Source organism: Typopeltis vanoorti, chromosome 20, assembly GCF_054136105.1.
Source record: "Typopeltis vanoorti isolate ZY-2024b chromosome 20, IOZ_Tvanoo_1.0, whole genome shotgun sequence".
Taxonomy (NCBI): Eukaryota; Metazoa; Arthropoda; class Arachnida; order Uropygi; family Thelyphonidae; genus Typopeltis; species Typopeltis vanoorti.
Window position 1 is genome coordinate 100,420,549 of NC_143568.1, and position 23,948 is coordinate 100,444,496.

At 35.2% G+C, this 23,948-nt stretch overlaps 1 protein-coding gene across 3 annotated transcripts in view; it reads left to right on the plus strand.

Moving 5' to 3' along the window:
* Positions 1–23,948, plus strand: part of Hsdl2 (Hydroxysteroid dehydrogenase like 2) — a 96,029-nt gene that overhangs the window by 57,661 nt on the left and 14,420 nt on the right. For all 3 annotated transcript variants that reach the window (XM_090410646.1, XM_090410648.1, XM_090410647.1), the window contains one exon: positions 12,688–12,885. In XM_090410646.1, the coding sequence (XP_090266772.1) occupies positions 12,688–12,885 (198 nt within the window). The remainder of the gene's footprint in view (positions 1–12,687; positions 12,886–23,948) is intronic.

The following is a 23,948-nucleotide window of genomic DNA, read 5'->3' on the forward strand; positions in this document are numbered from 1 at the left end:
ATGAATGAGAGTGGAGATAATGTGCATCTTTGTCTTACTCTTGATTTTACATAAAACCATCTTCCTCTGTTTCCTTCAATTCTAACTGCTGACTTACAACTTAAATGTAGACTATGTGTTTCCTTGTATAAGTAATTCCTCTGTAATTCTCAGTATAATTATATGGGGTAAGTGGAGCATTACCCCATATACATTTCAATAGCTTATCTCTGGGCAGCTTGTTGTATGCTTCTTCCAGATACAAAACTTATTCTGACAACCTATATTTAGCTTAAATCCAGTTTCTCTTTCACAATTTTGCTCAGCCTCTTTTCAAGTATGCTTGCATAAATCTTATCTGGAACACTAACACTTCGTAGAGAAATTCCTCTGTAATTCTCACATTCAGCTTTATTCCCTTTTTTTATACATGGGAATTATGAGAGCTCTACTCCAATCATCTGGAATTCTACCATCTGATCAGACCCTCTGAATTATGCAGGAATTTTACAGTAGCTACTGTAAAACTTTTACCTCCACATTTGAACATTTCTGTTTGAATATTATCTATTCCAGCTACCTTTCCAAATTTCAAGTTTTTGTTGGCTTTTTCTACCTCATGTATTGATATATGAATGAAAGGAATGTATTGTAATTCCATTGCACAAGGGTGGTGCAAAGACCGATGTATCCAACTATTGATCAATTAATATCTCAGGAGTGGTGGTGAAGATTTTAGAAAAATTGGTTACAGCCCGCATTCAGAAATGGGTTGACAGTGAATCTCTACTTTGCAATGGACAACATGGGGTTACTAAGGGAAGGTCATGTTTTAGCAACTTGCTCACATTCTATGACTATGTTACCATTGAACTAGACAAGGGGAATGGATATGCCATCGTACTTTTGGATTTTGCTAAGGCTTTTGACAGAATACAGCATGGTAGACTGTTGCATAAATTGGAGAAAATGGGTTTGGGTTATACAATATTAGCATGGATAAGAAGGTGGCTGACTGACAGATATCAAAAAGTGGTATATTAGGGATCTGAGTCTGCAAGGTTTAAGGTAACCAGTGGTGTATCACAAGGATCAGTGCTTGGTCCACTGTTGTTCAATATATATATATATATTAATGATATTGGGAAGGAGTTGACAAGCAACATGCAGCTATTTGCTGATAATGCAAAGATAGGTAGAGTAATCAGGAATGCTGCTGATATGCAGTCTTTGCAGATTGATTTGAATAAGCTGGAATTGTGGGCATGGGAAAACGGATGTTAGTTCAATGTGAGTAAATGTAAAGTCATTCACTTTGGCATGATTAGATATCCAATGTCGTATTATATTGGTGGGATTAGGCTAGAAGAAACTGATGAGGCTAGGGATCTTGGAGTGTTAATAGATAGGAAGTTGAAGTTTAGGGACCATGTGGCAAAGATTGTAAATACAACTCGAAAGATAATTGCAATGTTGAAATGAATGTTCACATGTAAAGATAAGGATGTTATTTTGCTTCTTTACATGGCCTTGATAAGACCTCACTTGGACTATTCTGTGCAGGTCTGGTCTCCTGGTTTCTGTTGTGATTCTGATATATTGGAGAGAATACAAAGGAGAGTATTTAAAAATGATATCAGGATTGTGGAATACTGATTATGATCATATCACACCCTCTTTCTCCTGTTTAGCAAACAGGAGAAAGAGGGTGTGATATGATTGAGACTTACGAACTTCTGAAAGGGTCATACAGGATTTTAATTGATGAAATTTTTCAATTTATGGAGTGTGGAGAAAGGACGAGATGGCATCCTTGGAAGCTGAGAATGAAAGCTGCCAAGAAGGGTGTGAGGGCTAGATTTTTCTCTCAGATGGTGGTGTGTGAATGGAATGGATTGCCTTTGGATGTTGTGAGTCAAGCAGTGTGAATGAATTCAAGAATAAGTATGATAGCTGGTTTGTGAAGTATGTGGCCTCCCTCGCTGAGTCTCTGACTCCCTGGAGATCTCTGTTAATAATAATATACTCTTCTTTGCATTTTTCTTGAAAATTTTTTACTTCAGTTCTGTCACTGCTTGTTTCATTTAACAGTCTTTCTTAGGGCATCTGTTGATTTATTTCAAATCCTCTGTATACTCTTGTATCCTGAACCATCATGAAGATATCACTATCACCATAGTGTTCTTATTTTTGTATTCTTGCAGACAACTTTACCACATGTCTCCCAGCTGAATCAGTCAGTGTTTTCTTCAGAATTTGCCACTGAGACTCCAAGGTTTGGTTCTTATTTTTGAACTGTTTTATTACTTGCTTCAACAATATTTATATTGTTGAGTCTACTCTTTACCTGTAAAAGCTGCTCAACTTTAATTCTTTTTAAGACTTTTTTTTTTTTTACATACTATTCTTTTCAATGTGCTATTCAATTTTATCCTACTTAAAACTAAATGATGATTCACTTCTAATTTCAAATCCTCTGTACACTTTTATATCCTGAACCAGCATGAAGATATCACTATTAACAATAACATGGCCAATGAGGCTTTTCTTATTTCTCGTGTTTTGTCTCCACATGAACTTGTGCACATTTATTATTATTGTTATTTATATGAGTACTTCATGGAGTCATAACACTCATCACAGGAGACCCACACTATTCATTAACACAATATCTATCATTCTCTAACCACACTCTTAGACAACTGTGAAGTGTGAACCATTGTTTTCCACCTACTCCCCATGTATTGAAAAATATCTTTTGTGTCAATCTTATAGAATTCCTTTAGAAACTTATAAGTTTCTATCATATCCCCTTCCTCCATCTGTCAGCTAAACTTTGCAAGTCTCACACCTTCAATCTATCCTTGTAGGGAGCATTCCATCCACAGACTTGTCACGAGCTTGGTCACTTATCTCTGAATTCTTTGCACCACCTCCTAGTCCACTAGAAACACAGGTGACCATATGTGTATAGTAGTGAACATATGGCTGAATTATAGCCTTATAAAGAGAAATAATAACTTCCCTATCTTTACTTATCTGTCTTCGACATCCAAGTAATCCTCTGAGCTATTTTGCTAACTCTTACAGTATTTCCTCTGAATTTAAAATCTCCTACTTATCCATTCCTGAATTTTACTTTTATCCAACTTTTTCAATACTTTAACCACCACTGCAGAGATAATTGGTCTGTAATTTGCTACTTCTGTCTTGGAGCTACCTGTGTATAATGGAACTATCATGCCCTTTTTCCACTCCCTTGGAACTTTGCCAGAGCTGTGACTTAGAATAAACAACTTCATTAGAGTTACTGCCAGTTCACTTGCTTATTCTTGTAGTACACAAGCTGACATACTGTCCAGGCCCACTTCTGTATTCAGATTGATATTTTTCAATATACTGAGTACCTCCATCATCTGCTTCACTTCTCACATCATTCTTTGTCATGCCAGTAATTGCAAAATCACCACCTGGATGATTATACCCTTGTAAAGTGATCACTTGGTAACAGAACCATTTCTTCTATTAAAATTAAGGGGCTATTAAATCCCACATTGTTTTCAAAACAGAATAAGAAACTCAATGATCGGAATCGAAGAGTTTCATGCCAAATATAGTAAACTATAAAAGTATCGGCGGATACTAGCGTAAGCTAAAGCACTAGTACAAGCTAGGGCAACAACTATATTCGGCATGAAACTCTTTGATTCCGATCTGTGAGTTTCTTATTCAGTTTTGAAAACATATTTTTAATAATGCTACATCACCAAAGTGAAGCCTATTGGCTCTTTATTTAAGTAACCATTTCTTCTGTTTCTGTCGTTTTCCTACCCTCAACATGAGTAAAGTTATCTTGCCATCATCATTCTTTCTTTTACTTGCTACATAGCAAAAAAAAAAAAACTTTTGGATTTACTTTGGCCTGCTTAGCTAATTTTCTCTCAAAATCTGATTTAGTCTTCCTTACCTTACTTGTTACCCTTGTTCTTGTTTGCTGATCACCTTTTTATTTATATTCCTATAGTGCTTTCTTTTTTTGCTGCTCCTTCTTTATATTGCTACTCATCCACTTTATTCCTATTTGGTTTATACTCCTGACCATGGGTATGCAGTCTGATACTGCCTACCTCAAACAATCCCTAACCGCTTTCCATGCACTGATGATATTCATATTCCATGTAGCTTTTTATGCTGTGACACTGCTCCAGGTTGCCTCCTCAGTTGAATCATTATGTTGAAACATGGTGTTAGTAATGACTAGTCCATATCCTGAGCAGAAATCCAGCAGATACTTACCATTATTTATTAGCCTTGTCTTTTTCTCCAAATTTTCCAAAACATTTCTGTATACCTAGTGAGATTCACTTCCTACTCTACTGTTTAGATCTCCAAGTACCACTTTTTCCATTTTCTTTGTCAGATGCCCACTCTAGTGATTCGAAAAATACCTCTACTTCTTTCTTAGGAGATCCTTCTGTGGTACCATGGGCATAAATAAGTTTTATTGTCTATTTCCCTTTCCCTATTTTGAAGTTGCCCACATAACTACTTGAAACTGCTTTCCAATCAAGAAATTTATCTTTATGTTTGGTGTTGAATGCTATTATTTATCCTTTGATTATTTATCCTTTTCATTAATACTCCTTATATTGATGGTAGTTATCATCAGTTCTTCTGACATTGGGTTTGTTTTTCTTTAAATAGATGTTGAGGTTGAGATTGTTACAGTAGCTGACTGTTCACTACTCATCCTGATTTCCAGATGAAAATGTGGTGGCCTTGTTTAACTGGGTGACACCCCAGCCAGCATGAAATCTTATCATCATCATTGTGTATGCTATGTGGAGAAAGGACATATTAGAATCACTATTTTCTGGTATCAAACCACTCACAAAGAATTGAAAAATAAATTATGTTTGAATCTGACTAGTTTCATGAAAAACTTTCTTTAAATCATCAGAAAATAGCACAAATAAACAGTAACAGCAAATGCACACTTTCTTATTTAAATAAGAAAATTTTCAAATATTCTTCACTAGCAATGTTAACTGTTATTACTTAGCTTGTAGTTTTATAATTTGTGCTATTATACCTACTAACTGGGCACACCACATGAAGGTGAAGATTGTGCATTAGATCAGAAACCCATCAGTTCTCAGTTTTCCACATTCCTTAAAGATGATGTGGAGGTCTGTCTCCTCCCAGTTATGACTTTGATCCTTAAGTGACCCATATTTTCTCCATTAAGTCTTTATCTTTGTTTTTTGTGAAAATTTTTTAATTTTTCTACTGTATTATTATTACCCCAAGATCCCATGGAGTCAAGGACTCATGTAGGAGATCCTTTTATCATACACACATCTCATCATACCATGCCGTAAACACACTCAAATTCTCTGCAGACACCACACTCTCAGGCAAGGCATTCCAATCATTCACAACTCTGCATGCAAAAAACCTGCTTCTCACTCCCCTGCTCACACTCTCTTTATACAGTTTCCAGGAATGACCTCTGGTTCTCCCCTGATCTCCCACTGTTTTCTGTAGAACCACTCCAACATTGATCCTATAACAACCTCTTATTAATTTGTAGGTCTCTATCACATCTCCCGTCTTCCTCCTATTCATTAGACTCTGTAAATTGCATCTTCTCAATCTTTTCTCATATTTGACATTCCAGAGGTCAAAAACTACCTTAGTCAGTTGCCTCTGGGCCCTTTTCAACATCTCTTAGTCCTTTTAAAAACCAGGTGACCAAATCTGGGCACAGTAGTCCATGTGTGGCCTAATCAAAGCCTTATACAATGAAACAAGAATCTCCTTACTTCTACAAGTCAGTGTCCTCCGCATATTCCCAGAAGTCTTTGTGTTGTCTTCACAATTTTGGCAGTGTGTCCCCTAAATTTCAGAACCTTATCCACCATCACCGCAAGATCTCTTATTTCCTCCACCTCTTCAAGTTTTTCATGAAACTAGTCAAATTCAAACATAATTTATTTTTCACTTCTTTGTGAGTGGTTTGATACCAGAAAATTCTACATCCCATCTTTGTTTCCCAAATTTTAAAACCTTACATCTGCAAACAATTGAATATCTCCATCCAAATCTTCGCCAATATCATTAACATACAAGATAAACAGTAATGGCTCTAAAACATACCACTAGTGACTTTCCTTTTCCAGGATACTGCTCCCCAATACACAACTTGTGGATACCTGCCAGAGCAAATAAGGACAACAAATCAGAGTGGGATAGTTAATATAAGGCATCAAGGTAGAGTTGGGGCTAATGGGGGTCTTAAATTCATGTACACTAATACTAGGAGTATTAGGAACAAGAAGGAAGAGTTTTTGGCCATGGTTGGCACTTCCAGACCACAGGTTATAGGTATTAGTGAAACATGGCTGACTGTAGATGATATAACTAGTGGGATTGAATGTGATGGGTACAGTGTGTTCAGGAATGACAGAGAGAATAAAATGGGGGGAGGAGTATTGTTGATGATAGCTGATGAGCTCCAGCCAAGGAGAATAGAAGTTGAATTGCAGGATAGAGAAAAGAGCACATTTGAGGCCATTTGGTGTGAGATTGTGGCTAGCAGAACTAAATATACAATTGGGTGCTGCTATAGACCAGGTGATGGAAAAGATGGTGGTGACAGTATGCACAAGCAAATAGAAGAAATGGGTGGAAGGAGGGTGATTATTATGGGAGATTTCAACTATGGTCGCATTGATTGGAGTGAGGAGAGGACACACGGGAGGAAGGAACTGGATTTTATGCGGTTATTAAGGGATAACTATCTGCGACAGCATGTAATGGAAAATACTAGGGGTCAGAGAGTGCTTGACCTAGTAATTACATCTGAGGATTTGGCTGTAACAAATATGACCACATTGCCACCAATCGGTGAGAGTGATCATAGGGTCTTAACTTGGAAGGTGGCTAAAGGTGTAGAATTTTCAATTAAGACAGGGTACATGTGGAATTATCGGGCGGGAAAGTATGACAAGCTTAGGAGTTTGATTGGTTCAGTGCCATGGCATGTACAACTGCAAGGACTAGAAGTTGATAGTGCATGGGAGATAGTTAAGAAGTGCTTGCATGAAGCAATGGCTGACTGTATACCTAGAGTCCGAATAATAAATCAAGTAGGGGTTAAATGGATGAATAACACCATTAAGCTTGAGTTGCAAAAAAAGAAACAACTATGGAGGGAATTTAAGGAGAAGGGTGACCGGCAGGCACATGAACGGTATAAAGCGCAGGCCAGAAGGGTGACGAGTGTGGTAAGAAAAGCAAAAAAGGATTACGAAAGAACATTGGCCATGCAGGCTAAAGAGAATCCTAAACAGTTTTTTAGATATGTAGCAAGTAAAAGGAAAAATGTACATGGCAGATTGATTTTAAAGAATGCCGATGGTAGGGAGGTAACTGAATCAGTTGAGATAGTTGAGTTACTGAGTGAGCACTTTGCAAAAGTATATCATCCAGGTGGTGACATTGCAGAAACGAATAAACCAGTAGATTATACGGGAATTGTGGTTAATGAAGTGGAGGTGAGTAGTCTATTGCATAACCTCAATGTCAATACATCTGTGGGATTGGATGGTATACCAGCTCGTGTTGTACGAGAAGCAGCTAAAGAATTGTCAGTACCCTTGACCATTTTGTTTAATTTGAGTTTCGGGTCTGGGTTAGTCCCGAGCGGGTGGAAAGAGGGCAAAATAGTTCCACTGCATAAAGGTGGTTCCAAGACTGCTGTTGTAAATTACCGACCGATTAGCATATCAGGAATCATTGTCAAGGTCTTAGAGAAAATAGTCAAGTGGAAAATACAAGATTGGATAGAAGAAAATTGGATACTGTATCGGGGACAGCATGGTTTTGTGAAGGGTAGGTCATGCCTCAGTAACTTGCTCACGTATTATAACACAGTGACGGCTGAACTGGATAAGGGTAATGGGTTTACGGTGATTCTACTGGACCTTGCCAAGGCCTTTGACAGGATTCCACATGGAATTCTAATCAGTAAATTGCAGCATATGGGAATGGACATAGGGTTGGTGAGATGGATGGGAGGGTGGTTGACGGAGAGATATCAGAGAGTGGTTTACTCGGGAGTAGAGTCCACAAGACGGCCTATGACTAGTGGTGTGCCACAAGGATCTGTTCTTGGACCACTGCTGTTTAATTTGTTCATAAATGATATAGGAAATGATCTGAGAGGAACAGTTCATTTGTTTGCGGATGATGCGAAGTTGGGTAGGGCAATAGTGAATGCAGATGACGTCAAAATTTTGCAGGATGATTTGGATAGATTGGAGGTCTGGGCTAAGGAGAATGGATGTCAGTTTAATGTGGCAAAATGTAAGGTTATGCATTTTGGGGTGAAAAGATTGGCGGCAGTTTACTGCATTGGTGGAACCCTGCTCCAGGAAATTGATGAGGCACGAGATTTAGGAGTGTTGGTGGATAGGGAATTGAAATTTAGGAGACACATTGCAAAAGTGACCAAAACAGCTCATCAAATCACTTGGTTGCTGAAGAATACGTTGACAAGCAGAGACAAGCAGGTTATTGTTCCTCTGTATCGAGCCTTGATAAGACCCCATCTAGACTACTGTGCTCAGATTTGGTCACCTAGGTTTCTTCTTGATGGGGAGGAGGTGGAGAGGATCCAGAGGCGAGTGACCAAGATGATAGCAGGTCTGTGGAATGAACCGTATGAGAACAGGTTGAGGATTTGTGGGTTGCAAAAATTGGTTGATAGGCGGAGGAGGGGAGATATGATTGAGACATTCAAATTACTGAAGGGTTTCTATAAAATTAATTCAGAAGATATTTTTGAGAAAAGGGCTGGTTGTGGGAGGACTAGGGGACATCCATGGAAACTGTGCAAAAGTGTGGTTAGTAAAGGTGTTAGAGCTGGGTTCTTTACTTTTAGAGTAGTGAATGAGTGGAATGCGCTCCCTGAGTCTGTAGTGGATGCTGTGACAGTGAATGAGTTTAAGGCGAGGTATGATAGATACTGTATGAATGTCAAATAGTTGTGATGAATATGATTTGGGGCCTCCCTCGATGAGTCTAATGACTCCCTGGAGTTGCCCGTAATAATAGTAATAATAATAGTAATACCTATCAGATAGCCAGTCTCTGATCCAATGCACTAATCTAATATCCATCCCCATTCGCTCTAGTTTGACTATCAACTTATCATGTGGTAATTTATCAAAAGCCTTTGCGAAATCTAAGTATATTACTGTGTATCCCTTTCCTCTGTCCAAGGAAGCCGTCACCTTATTGTAATAAGCAAGTAGATTACTAAAACATGACCTCCCTTTAGCAAATCCATGCTGTCCATCAAAGATAATACCATTGTTGTCAAACCAATTCTGGATCCTAGTTCTCACAAGCTTTTCCAACAACTTAACCACAACAACAATAACTGACACACGGATAGGCCTATAATTTGATGCTTGAGTTCTATCACCTCCCTTATGAAGCAGCACAATCTTGCCCTCCTTCGACTCCTTAGGAACTCGACCCAGTGCAAGACTCATATTAAAAAAATATGTCAAGGCATATGTCAACTCTCAGGCATATTCAGAATATGTGGTGATATATTATCTAGTCCTACAGCCTTATTAACATCAAGTTTGCACAACTCCCCATACACCTCTTGCTCACTTACAGTCAGTCTCTCCTCCCCATCATCAACTGTTCTCAATCTCTCCATGAAGTCACATTCACAAGAATGAAAGACCTTTATGAACTGCTCATTAAGTATCTCCACTATATCTTCAGCAACAGCTGTCCTTATACCATTTTCTCCACTGAATGTCATCCTTCCATAATCATTTTTTCTTTTTTTGCTGGCTACATATCGAAAGAACTCCCTAGAATTCTTTTTGGCTTCATTAGCTAACTGCTGCTCATACCTCACTTTTGCTACCCTTACCAACCAAGTCACCTGCCTTGCCTGGTCTTTGTAATCCTCATGGAATTGGTTATTACCACTTCTCTTATGCTGCCTCCGTAATGCTCTTTTTCCCTGTATCGCATGCTTAATCTTCATTCATCCATTTCACACCTGTCTTATTTAACCTCCTGACCCTTGGAATATGTTTAGACATTGCTTCTACTAGATAGTTCTTGAATATTCCCCAAGCTGCATTGATCTCCTTTCCCACTAACTCCTCATTCCATGCTACACCTGCAAGCTGTCTCCTGAGCTCTTCATAATCACCACCCGTGTAGTTCTGCATATACCCTTTTCTCACAGAGATCCTCACACTGCTGGCAACCACCTAGGTAATCACTTCATGGTCACTCTCACCAATTCGAGATTGGACACTTCATTTATAATTACATCCTCGGATGAGATGATCAAATCCAGGACCCTCAATCCTCGTGTGCCCTCTGTTACATACTGCCTGAGGTAGTCATCCCTCAAAAACTCAAGAGACTCATTTTCTTTACTTCCAGTTGCTATTTCATCATCCCAGTCTATATTGCCATAATTAAAATCACCCATAATGATCACTCTTTTATTATTTGCTTGGCTAATTTGATTATACATTTCATAGTCACTGCCATCCACATTACCAGGTCTATAAAAACAGCTAAGTATTTCATTCTATTCACCTCTATCTCTCACACCATATCGCCTCAAAGCCACTGGCACTATTTCCCTCTTGCATGTCTACTTTGTATGGACATAACTCTTTCTCCATCATCAATAGTAACACTCTCCCTCCCTTTTTACCCTTTCTATCCTCATGAAACACATCGTACCCTTCCATCTCTATTCTTGTCAGGATGTGGTCCTTATCCAGCAATGTCTCACCTTATTCCAACAATTTTTGGGTTAACAGACTCAATGCAACCATTTCATCTGCCTTGTTTCTTACACTTCTAACATTTGTATACAAACACAGCAGCTCATCCCTGGATCTGTAACTAGTTTCACTGATACCACTCATTCGACGTGATTTCTCATGCTTAACTCAAGCCATTTTCCTTTCTCCTTATTCATTTTAGAACCCTTCTCAAATCCAACTGTTTCCTCTTGATCCCAGGTCATCCCCTTCCTTTCCTGTCTACACATGCATTCACATCCTCTTGGCGCATCCATCTTTCTCATGCTGTTTTCCCATCCACCCTGAGCCTCCCCTTTTCCCTGCTCCTCTTGCACACACCCATTCTCTCATTTTCTATACTCATACCACTCACTTCCCCATTCACATCCACCTCTTCAATCTCTCCTATCTTACTCTCCTGCTTTTCCACATCGCTTCCCACTTGATCAGATTCATTCTCTGTACTCACTTCTTTACCTTCTAGCAGCAGTCTCTCCAAGCGACTTACACCAAAACCACTCAAATGCAGTCCATTACTCTTATACAATTCACTTCGTCCTTCTAACTCATTGCTCTCTGCCTCATCTTGCCACTGTCATACTTAGGCACTAAGCTTACTACCTTTCCTATCAGACTATTCTCTTTTATTCATCTAAGCAACCTCCTGATATCCAGTCTGACGTGTTCTTTGTTCGCAGTCAAATCATTTGTACCTATTAAAACTAACAACTCTTTTGCTTGCTTGCTGCTCATATCCAATGCCTCAATCACTCTACTCATTCTACCTCTAGTAAAACATACCTTGTGCATCCTCTCATCCAGCACCTTTAATAATTGAATCACCAAATAATACCAACTGTGGGTCTTTCATTACCTCTTTTATACCAACAATATTTATTTTCATCATTTTCGCTCTCCCATACATTTCCTGAATTTTCTTAACTTCATTCTGCATCCATTTCATCTCTTGCCTCATTTTAACCAACTCAACTTTCGAATCTTGTGTCACATTTTCCCTTTCATTCATTCTTTAGAATTTTCAAACTCTAACCCTGCGTCTCATTTTTGCTCTCATTCATCCTTTTGAGTTTTTATAGTTTTGAACCTTGCATCAAACTTTTGCTTTCATTCATTCTCTCAATTTCATTGCCTTCCACCACATTTGCATCACTTTCGTCTTTCTTACCATCAATTAAGTTTTTCAAATCTCTCGTTCTCTTTATCAAAACTTTTTTAACATTTTTTCACTGTTCTTTTACACCATTCTTCTCTATCAGACGAGCACTCATTCTCTTCCCGGCATTCTCGCTACTAACACTTTCTGTCATCAACATATTAGCACTCATTAAGTCCTCATTCAGCTCACACTTCACACACACACACACCCTCCTTTCATCTGCCTTAAATATCCACAATTTATCAATGTAATCAAGTGAATACATATAGAACAACTCACATTTCATGAAACGACTGAAGTCGAAGTTAAATTCCTGCATGGACAAAATGACCACAATCATTCCTTTGCCAGTTACTACACTAAGCGCTAATATCAATGAATTTGTAAATAAATTTAAACCAAATATTCCACATGTTAATAACACTATAAGTGCACACCATTTTATAGCAACTCTTACTCATGAACACACACTTATATACTATTAATTATTTAAAAAAAAACTTATCTGAAACTGGAGTTCTCTTTACACACTGCTACTTCTTTCGTATTAAAGTGATTAAAGTGTATTTTTCTTGTTAATGCTTAATTTTGGTGTATTTCATTTTCAATTGAAATTTTAAATTAGTAAAGATAAATAAACAAAAATTAAACATAATTTCGTTTTCTTAGCTATTCACACTGCTGCAATGGACATGCTGGGAGGTGATGAAATTTCCAAAAATTGTCGTAAACCAGAAATAGTAGCTGATGCTGCTTATGTGATTCTAACAAAAGACAGTCGCTCATTCTCTGGTAATTTTTGTATAGATGAATATGTACTGAAAGAAGCTGGAATTACAGATTTTGATCAGTATGCCGTTAAGCCTGGTGAGTATGGTTGCAGTTATTCAAATTTGTTTAGAATTGATTGCACATAAAAATGATATTTTAATGTTAAGGATTTTAAAAAAATTCAATTTTTCAGTATCTGTGATTTGAATTTTTAATTTATTTTTTCTTAGCACTAACTTGGTTCAGTGTGACTAGGCATAATTTGTGGATGAATTCGCAGTTGTAAATTCATATGTTATGATTTTGTCCAAGTAATTTTTCAAACATAACCTTATTCTTTTCCACTTCTATAATATTTGAATCTCAGAATTCAAATATTATAGAATATTATTGTTCTTTCTCCAAAACTTATTAATAATGTAATATTATGAATTGGCTTTTGGACTTTTAATTACAAACATCTGTATTTAAGTTTTGTCGATCTGGAAAAGACATATGACAAGGTGCCAAGAGAGAAGCATATTCAATATGCTACAGTTATATGGTGTCAGTGAGGCATTATATCAAGCAATACCGGGTCTTTATTTGAGTTGTAAGTCAAAAGTTCTAACTGTAAGCAGTTAGAATTGAAGGAAGTACAGGAAGATGGTTCAATGTTAAATCTGGTGTCAGACAAGGATGTACATTATCCCCTCTGTTATTCATTATCTATATGGATCACATTATTGAAGGAAAGTGGTATTAAACCTGATATCAAAATTGGAGATGTTAATGTCAGCTCTTTGCTTTATGCAGATGATGTTATATTTCTAAATAAATCTGCTACAAGTCTGCAAGATTCCCTAACTAAATTGAATAACTGTTGTAATAGATATGGTATGAAGGTATGACCAGCGCTTCCCAAACTATGAGATGTGTATGTAAGATATTTGATTTTTGCAATATTCACTATGTATGTTTTGTATTGAATATAAATACAATAAATATTATGATAATATATGTCTGTATTATGATTTTTTTTTTTTCGATGGGGGCCCATGAAATAATTTAATTTTTTCAAGGGGCCTTTACATCCATAAGTTTGGGAAGCACTGCCTTAGACGATAGAAATATAAGATCTGATAATGTTGGAGTCTTAACAAGTAACAGGCTCATTTGGAGGAATTATGTAGATAGGAAGTTAGTAAATTTTTCTTGTAGTACTATCATATCATGTACATCCCTTGAGGGTACATGGCAGGAATTTGATGATGATGAATTACATACATGAAAACAGCAGAATACAAAATAAATGAATAATAAAATGCATTCGTCGTTGTTTTGATGTTTCATCCTTATTAGAAGGTAGACTTTTCTTAAGTAGAAAACTACATAAGAAAATGCTGCTGATAACTCAAATATGATGAGACACCACTGCTAGAATCAGCAGCATTTAATAAAATAACAAATACTGAAATAGAAATTTAATATTCATGAACAATGGTTTCTAACTGGGACATGATCAAATCTAGTATAGATTAAGTATACGATCACTGCTTCAAGAACCGATGGTTAAAAAAAAAATAATAATAATGAATAAAAATCATTTTTTGACCAGGATCTTCTGGCCAGCAACCATCCCTCTTCTAACTTGGTACATGCTCACCTTAGAAAGATGCTGCATTTAAGTTTTAGACATATTTTCTTACTGTGTATTATTAAGAAGACTTTACAATAAATGTTGCTATTAGCAATGTATGTACATGTTAGTGAGTCAACAACATTCTAGAAATAATATGTTAGGGAATGTTTTTTCATCCTGCAAGGTAGGAAAAGTTGCCAGAGAAAACATACAATTAACAGAAATAAAACAATCCCCTTACAGTTTTATTTCCTTCAGCCATAATTCCAACCATCTGATTTCTAGACTTACTTTTCATAAGTTTTTATGGAGGCTGGTTTGATCTTATTCTTAATAATCTTGCACTGTACAAAGTTCAGTGTTCTGTACTTTGCATTGTACACTATAAATGAATTGAATAAGAGTTACAGATTACCCTAAAGACATGCTTTGTATTTATTAGCCTGATGATCATGTAACAGGTAGTGATAGTAAAAAAGCAAAATCACTGCTTGGATTCACATGAAGAGTGATAGTGAAAGGAATTGCCTTCAAACCTGCTCGTTCTAATGGGAAGACTGATAGTGGGTGGTTTAATAAAAATTATATCATTGAGCAGAAAGATAAGGTTGATTGTGTTTTGAGAATTAATGAATAATATTAAGTAAATGTTTTATTTTGGTTTAACCAATAAGAATACAATTTGGCCAGCTAAATCCCAAATTGCCAGCCCATCCTCGTTCATTCAGTATCTAAGTAGATACCCAACAGGGTGCACCATGAGAAGGTGAGGATTGGATATTAGGTCAGAAGCCCTGGTTGGTTCTCCACATTCCTTTAAAGGCTATGTGGAGGTTTCCTCTCAGTTATACAGCTTTTTGAGTTGTAAGTCAGCAGGTAGAATTGAAGGAAGTATAGGAAGATGGTTTAATGTTAAATCTGGTGTGAGACAAGGATGTACATTATCCCCTCTGTTATTCATTATCTATATGGATCACATTATGAAGGAAAGTGATATTAAACATGATATCAAAATTGGAGATGTTAATGTCAGCTCTTTGCTTTATGTGGATGATGTTATACTTCTAAATAAATCTGCTACAAGTCTGCAAGATTCTCTGACTAAATTGAATAACTGTTGTAATAGATATGGTATGAAGGTCAGCAATAAAAAGACAAAGACAATGAAAATAGGTAGAATCATTGAAAATGTCAATTGTGTTGTGAATTGAGAACCTGTGGAACAAGTAAAACATTTCAGCTACTTAGGCACAATTTTCAGTGAAGATGATAAATTAAAAATATGGAAATAGACAAGAGAATCAACAAAGCTGGTATGGTAGGAAGTCAATTGAATAAATTCATATGGAATAAGAGAGAAATTAGTCAGAACATTAAATTAGCTGTATACAAGACGGTGTTCAAACCAGTTTTAACTTATGGATCTGAGCACTGGGTCAGAAGTAAAACACTTGACCAAAGACTAGAGACTGCAGATATGAGAGTCCTGAGAAAGATTAGAGGCTTGAACAGATGGCATGAATGGCAGTATCATATTAAAAACGAGGATATTAGGAAAGAACTTGATATTGTCAGCATCCAGGAATGCGTTAGCAGAGCTAATCTCAGGTGGTATTGTCACTTAAACAGAATGGGTGAGGAAAGATTAGCAAAACAAGTGTTCTCTGCCAGGTTGGCAGGAAAACGACCCAGAGGAAGACCAAGATATAGGTGGATTGATATGGTACAAAGTGCCTTAGACGATAAAAATATAAGATCTGATAATGTTGGAGTCTTGACAAGTAACAGACTAATTTGGAGGAAAATTGTAGATAGGAAGTTAGTAATGATGTAATTTTTTTCATGTAGTACTATCATATCCTGTACACTCCTTGAGGGTACATGGCAGGAATTTGATGATGATATTAGGTAAATAAGTTTTATTATGTTAAAACAAAATCCCTCATGTTAAATTCACCTGTCATTGTTCAAGAACTACATACTAGTTCCATTTAAATAATAGAATATGGAATACAATATTAGTAAATAGCTTTGTTTGATTTGCCACCAGTATATAGTAGAACAGTGGCAGATGAATTTAACATAAAGGATTTTGTTCACAGCAGTGTGTTAGAATCTCTTTATAAGACTTTGATACAGCCTCATTTAATCATCTTGGATTCCTTTGGATGTGGAAGTGATTGGGAGGATTCAGAGGCAAATGATTAAAATGGTAAATGTTTCGTGGAGTTCTCCTTATGAGTAGAGACTGAACATTTGTAGGTTTCAAAGTTTAGTTGGCAATGAAGTGATATGATGGAAATGTAATAAATTACTAGAGGGATTTTATAGAGTATTTGCTGAAGAAATTTTCCATTACATGACATCACAGAAAGAAACAAATGCTCACCCTTGGAAGTTGTGTAAGAGTGTGGTTAGCAAGGTCATGAGAACCAGAAACTTTTTGCTTAGATGGTGGTGAACAAATAGAATGAGTGCTTTTATCAGTGAATGCAAAGAGAAGTATATGTATTGCTTAAAAAATATTTAATATGGTCATCCCGCCTGGGTGTTTGAACTCCATGGAAATACCCAAGAAAATAACCACTCATTTTTTTTCAGCTGTATTTCTAGGAATTTCAAATTCTAAAAGCAATATGAATGTAAAAGAAATATATATATTGATTGAATGATTGTGTACAATGTTATTGTCGTGACGTTCTATTTTCATGTTACGTTCTAAATCCGCCATCTTGGTTCAAGTCACTCTTATCAATATAACAACTAATTGCAAATTGATCACCGATCCAAAAGTAGGGAAATTTATAATTATACTGCGCCACCCTATTTTTAGATTAGTCTATATAAAATAGTAGGATCAATTTTTAATTAAGTTAGCAGTCTTCTCATTTATTTAGGCCGAATTATTTACTATTCCACTTGGTGTTCCTGCAAGATTCGAATATTTATGAACGGTGCAATAAAAAGGAATTCAGGCAAACACAATACTTAAATTAACAAAATAAAACATTTAATATATGATATATATAACAAATACAAGAATTCTGCTTTAAAATGAAACAATACGATCAACTTAATACATCTTGCTAAGTCACTCATGCCAATTCAATGTTCTAAACTTTCACATACAATTCACAGTTTCAAAATCACAAGCTTTCTTAACTCAAGTTAATAAAACGAAACTTCTTATTTAATCAGTCTCCACATATCTATCAGCTGTACTTAATGTTTAAATTCACAGGAAGCACTGATCAAGGTAGGCAATATTCCAAGCAATCTTATTTCGGACTTTGAACTTCGAAGATATGTTAATGTTAGAATAAACAAACAAGTATGACTACTCTTACCAGATACAATCTTCAATACATCAATTAATTGTGAGCACACTTATGAATTAACTTATTTACGTTAGTGGAACACATTAATAAAATTTTTCCAACGATTTAACTGAACTACTGTTAATCGCGCTTCTCTAAAAAAACATCAATAAGGCACTGATATCTTTCCTTGTTTACTTTTCTCAAACTAGTTAATCTCAATATAATTCTTCTCAGGGCAACATAGAATTAAGACGTAATCCTAGACTAACTGGAACTAATCAGAATTTTGCATTGAATGTCCAGTTCTCTATTTACCCGGTTACGGCATTAATCTTCCTTTACAACACAGCTGACTTCACTTGCAGCTAAGTATATGATTCACTATGTTTTGGCTCACTTCTAAACACTATTCTCATGAATTTCTGCCCTAGAGAACTTATAATTTTCTTCCACTTCCTTTGCTTGTATCCTACCTTCCTTCCCGCTCCGCAAAAACTTCCTCTTCTCTCTAATTAAAAATCTTCTATTATATCTTTTTTCTCCTTTCAGTCCGAAGGTCACGCTCTATTCGACTCGTGCTTGTTTATTTCATGCGTCTCCATGACAACAAATGAACGCGAACATTTTGCTAATGTAATACAATGCTCTACTACTACATGAGTGATTACATAACGTTAAATTTTCACAAATAAGAATAAACAGAATATTTGAGCTACTTAATCAGCTCTTTCATTACGTATACAATTAATTATAATAATACTTTTCGTTACATCATATATATATTTTAGTTATCATAAATTCTACACATATTATTGTTTAATAAATTAATAGTAGGTTAAGTTTAGAATAAATATTTAAATAGTAATCCTTAATTAAGGAACAATAAATAATTTTTATACAAATCATGATTAATATATAATTAGCAATGTTAAATGTGAATGAAAAAAATAAATTACACAACATAGTTTCATTCACAATTTAACATTATAAAAGGCACAGTGATATAAAAATTACTATTGAATTGTTGCTTTTATTTGTTTCTGTATTTATGGGGGGGGGGATGAAAAGTTCTGCCTCCTTTATTGCATGATCTATCTATCACGCAAAAAGGAGGCAGAGGATTATTACAAGTAAAGCAAGTTATTGAAGAAGAAAAATGAAATTTGAATGATTATCTGCAGCAAAGAACAGAAACATTTTTAATTAGGTAAGAAAGGGTTTATTTAAACCCATGGAGACAAAATTGGAATACAAAACCAACCAAGTAAAAGTGAGAACTGAAAGATGGAAAAATAAGGCATTGCATGGAAAATACCTTCACAGCATAGAGGACAGTGCTGACAGCAACTTGACCTGGCAATGGTTGAGAAATGGAGCACTAAAGAAAGAAACAGAATTGGTAATTTTTGCAGCACAAGAACAGGCCATTAAAACCAATGTTATGAAGGCAAAAATACAAAAAATTCAAGAAGACAGTAAATGTAGATTGTTTAAAGAAAAGGAAGAAACAGTAGACCACATTATAAGTGGATGCAGCATAATCACACAAAATGAGTACCGTAAAAGGCATGATAACGTAGCTAAGATAATTCACTGGCATTTATGTAAAAAAAGTACGCGTTTAAAGTATCTAAAGGCTATTGGAAGCATAAAGTTCACTAGAAAGTGATTGAGAATGAAAAAGCTAAAATACCGGATTTCAGATTCCAGAGTGACAAAAGCTTGGAATGTAATACACCCAATATAAAAAAGTGAAAACAAGGGTGTTCGGTTTATCAAATTATCAGTACCAGGAGATAGTCGGATTGATGATAAAGAAACTGAAAAAATTACAAAGTATCGTGAGTTGCAAGTCAAAGTTGAACTAATCTGGCAAAAGAAAATGAAAGTTGTTCCCCTAATAATAGGTGTTTTAGGTGCCATCCCTAAAACATTGAAAAAACATCTAGACGCACTCGAGTTAAATGGATTAAAAATCGGGCAGCTGCAAAAGGCCGCTTTGTTCGGCACAACATTCATATTCAGAAAGTATTTCCACAATTCATAGGCCCTTGGGTAGGGCTCGAATTAATGGAATATAACCAGCCTTTTACTGAAGACTTTTACAAATCAAGCTTGGATGAATATTATATATATATATATATATATTAAATGATGGTGTACAATATTATAAAAGGCACAGTGATATGAAAAGTACTACTGAATTGGGCTTTTATTTGTTTCTGTATTTACGAGGGGAGGAGCTGAAAAGTTCTGATAAACACCTAGAACAAAAATAGACCAATTTGTGCAACAAGGGAAAGACTTGTTTCTCAGAGGATTGCAAATGATACAGCAGCATTATAATATATGTATAATACTTTGTGGGGAACATGTAGAATAATGTGTAAGTTACATTGTTCTACCTCAATTCCTTCATGGCGATTATCACAACTTTTCAGCATGCTGATATTTGTGATATAGTTTGATGACTTGAAATGATAAAACCAAAGCAGTTCATTTGCCATTTGATTATAACAGCTCAGAATTGTCAAATAGCCAGCTGAATTAAAGAATATTTTTTGGGGAAAAAAAGAGTTCATCACTATGGCTTCTCTTTACAAAACTTTGCCAATGGTTTAATATTCATATTATTTCAAATTACTGTGTAAGTTGTTTGTCAAACTGTTGAAGTGCTAATAAAAAAAAAGTGTGCTTCACAGAAGAATTTTTAACATTGTGGAATATACTCCCAGTGTTTTATTTCTTAAACTAGTCTGAGTAAATATATGAAGTGACAGAAGCACTCATGGCCTTACTCTGGTAATTTTCAATGATCTGGTCCAACTTCATCTGTATTCTAAGTATACATATGCTTACCCATGGCCCGAAGTGACAAAGGCTATGTTTGGCCTCCTGAGCAAGGATTCAGGTCTTTGTTCCTCCCTTTCTTCTCTATATGAGTGATTCTTTTCAAGGGAATGCCTACCACCCTAAGAGATCCAGAACCTCATCCATTTCAAGGGTGCATCAGTTGATGCTGGCCTGCATTACCACAGTTAAAATGGTGCTAATGCAGGCCAGCTGCCAGATAGTATACAGGCCTGAACTTGTCAATGATGAGTCAGGAGGCTTCTTGATCAACTGGCACATAATCCCACTGCCACATACTCTGCCAGGTCATGCCTGGAGAGGGTGTCTGAGTAATAGTATGTGGGAGGCACTGTTGAGGCCATGGAATTGCAAGAAGACTGGTTACTCTCTATATAAATGTCACATTCATAAGCTTATCTCCTTCTAACAATAAACCAGAAATGAAGCAGACAATGATTTTCATTTTACACAAATTATGGACTCTACAACCTTGTTATAAATAATTATTTTAATTTCTTGACATTTCGACCTTAATATTATGGTCATCATCTGTAGTACACACACATATTTATATTTGTGTGAAATTCTCTATATACACACAGAGACAACCTAAATTACATTTCACACGGTATGCTGAAGAGACAATGAGTTGATCAACGGTTATTCTACTGGACTGACCTCTAGTGGAAAAAAAAATTAAATAAATAAAATAAAGTATCTCCATCAAAACTATATTCTATTTATGACAATATCAGAGAACAATTTCATATAGATAGTTTTATTACAGCAAAGGTGATGCCCTAATTTAACATGACAGTTGTTATATTAAAGTTAAGATCCTGATTACCTATAATTGTATTTGTAATTGACTCTTAGGCAGAAAGGTTATGCGGGTAGAATATGTGCCTTCCATATTCTTGTGATTTTTAGACCATCATTATTGTTAAGATTAGGATGGTTGATAAGAATTTCATAAGCCTCCTCGTTTTGGTGTGATGTAAACAAAGGTGCCTTTCTGGTCAATTCTCCATAGAATATTCAGGGCAGGATCAGAAAGGCCAACTTTACCATAGTTATTAAATTTAATGTGCCATTTATGTTTATTATTATTTTTTAATAGGAATTGTGCGTCCTGTTTCCCCTATGTAGGGCAAATTACAGGTGCAAAGTATATTCCAATTTGGGCCAGTGGCCAGAGTGAATCCTTGGATGAGTTCAATAAGTTCTTTAATTTTGCAGGAGGTTTAAAGGTGGCTTTAAGGTTGTATTTCTGTAGTATTCTTTTATTTTGTCTGATATCCCATTAATGTATGAAATGGTTACAGTTTTATTGTAGTCTAGTTTATTTTTGTTTTTAAGTGAGGTCTTGTACAGAATTTTGTTGATAGTATTTTGGCTGTAACCATTTTTTAGGAAGGTATTGTTGATAACTTTTAATTCATCTTTGAGTGCTTGTTCATTGGAGCAAATCTTCAAATCCCTGTTTTTTAGTGTATTAATGACCCCTAGTTTTTGTGTTGGGTGGTGGCAGGAGTTTATGTGTATATATTGGCCAGTATGTGTCAGTTTCCAGTAAAAACAAAAATAAAAACAACAACAACAAAAAAAGGCCCTTGACATGTTTGTATAATTTAAGGTGACTAGCTTAGGAAAGATTCCCCAGGAATGGAAAGAATGCTCAATAATCCCATTGCACAAAGGTAGTGCAAAGACTGATATGTAACTATCTGCCTAAAAATATTTACTCAAGACCAAACACAGAACTTTTTCCATTTACTTATTTTAAGCCTTCATGTATATTCCTTGTATGTATATATGTATAAGGACATAAATGAAATCTTTCCATTTTTAAAAGTATATGTAACATTTTTCCTCCAGCTTTTTTCAGTTTGTCGACTGTAGTTCATGTTATGCCAATGAAATTTTTTGTCTGAAGATAAATTGCCATCTATAACATGTATGCTTATTTGAATAATGTTTTAAAATACAACAAAATAATTATTACACGTCTTTATGACCACCTACTTATGTTGTCCTGGTAATGCATCCTAGGTTATATTAAATATTGTTACTGAACACTTTTTAACAATATTAAAGGAATTATTCAAAAAATTATTGGTGAATTGTTTTTCGATCAATTGCTTTTGCGACAAATTGTTGTACATTTAATTGTTAGATGAAATGTCATTTAGTGAATTACTATTTAGTAGATTCTCTTTCAAATAACTGTTTTTTGATGAAATTTCATGGAACACCATTTTTCAAACTGGTGTTCCATTTGAGGTTAATAGGTATTCCACAAGAAAATCATTCTTTTAAATTTTAATAACATATGAAACACTTCACTGCCATTGCAAATTCTGGATGGAGTGTATGCAACATATCCTCTCACCAAGATTCAGCATATCTACATAGGTCTTCAGTTGAACTGTGCAGTTCAGTTACATTTCTTTTCTAAATTTAGTATGTCCAGATATGATCTCATTATACATTCACTAGTGAAGAGTTTCTGCAATTAAAAGAAATAGTTCTTATTCTTTATTAAGGCAAATATATAACCAGTATAACCAAATTGGTTTTATTCATTTCATTAACCAAAGTGTTTTTAATTTTTTACTTGAAGTAATGCTTTTAACAAACAAAAATTTTGTCTTGATTCAATTCAGTCTTGATTATAGTATTTTTTTGTCTTTCAAAAATAATTCTCTCTAGCATTGAGTTTTTTCATAGGTGTTCTGTGATCAAAAAAAAGTTTGAGAAATGCTTATTTGATTTGTTCATATGTAAGAACAAATATTGAATATCTCAAAACTTCTATTAGGGACTGCTTTTGTTCTGTTCACCTTATACATAACATAAAATATCCAAGTACATGCACAGTGATTGAATTATGCAAAGAATAGAGAATAGCACGAATAGCATAAGACATCGTCTGTAATTTCAGTGATCAACATTTCATTGATCCACCAATTCCATGTCAGATTCAGTATCATATTGAAAATAATAATGTGCATGAAAATTTAAAAATCAGAATTACTATCCTTTTTTTATATGAAGTCTAGATACAAATATCAAAAAAATCAAAAAAAAAATCATTTTTTTATATGAAGTCTAGATACAAATATATAGATAATATTTAGGAAGAAAGTGGAACTGTTTAGAAATGAAAAACTGAACCTTAGTCTTGCATATCAGAATCTAAAAAAACACATTATTGAACTGAAACAAAAATTTCATATAGCAAAGTGTCTGAAATGCAAATGAGAATTTCTTTAATTATAGAAGATTTGATTCAAAATGTTAATGGCGCAGTCCTGCAAAAAGAAAAAAAAAAAAATAATAATAAATTATACTTTTGGTTACTG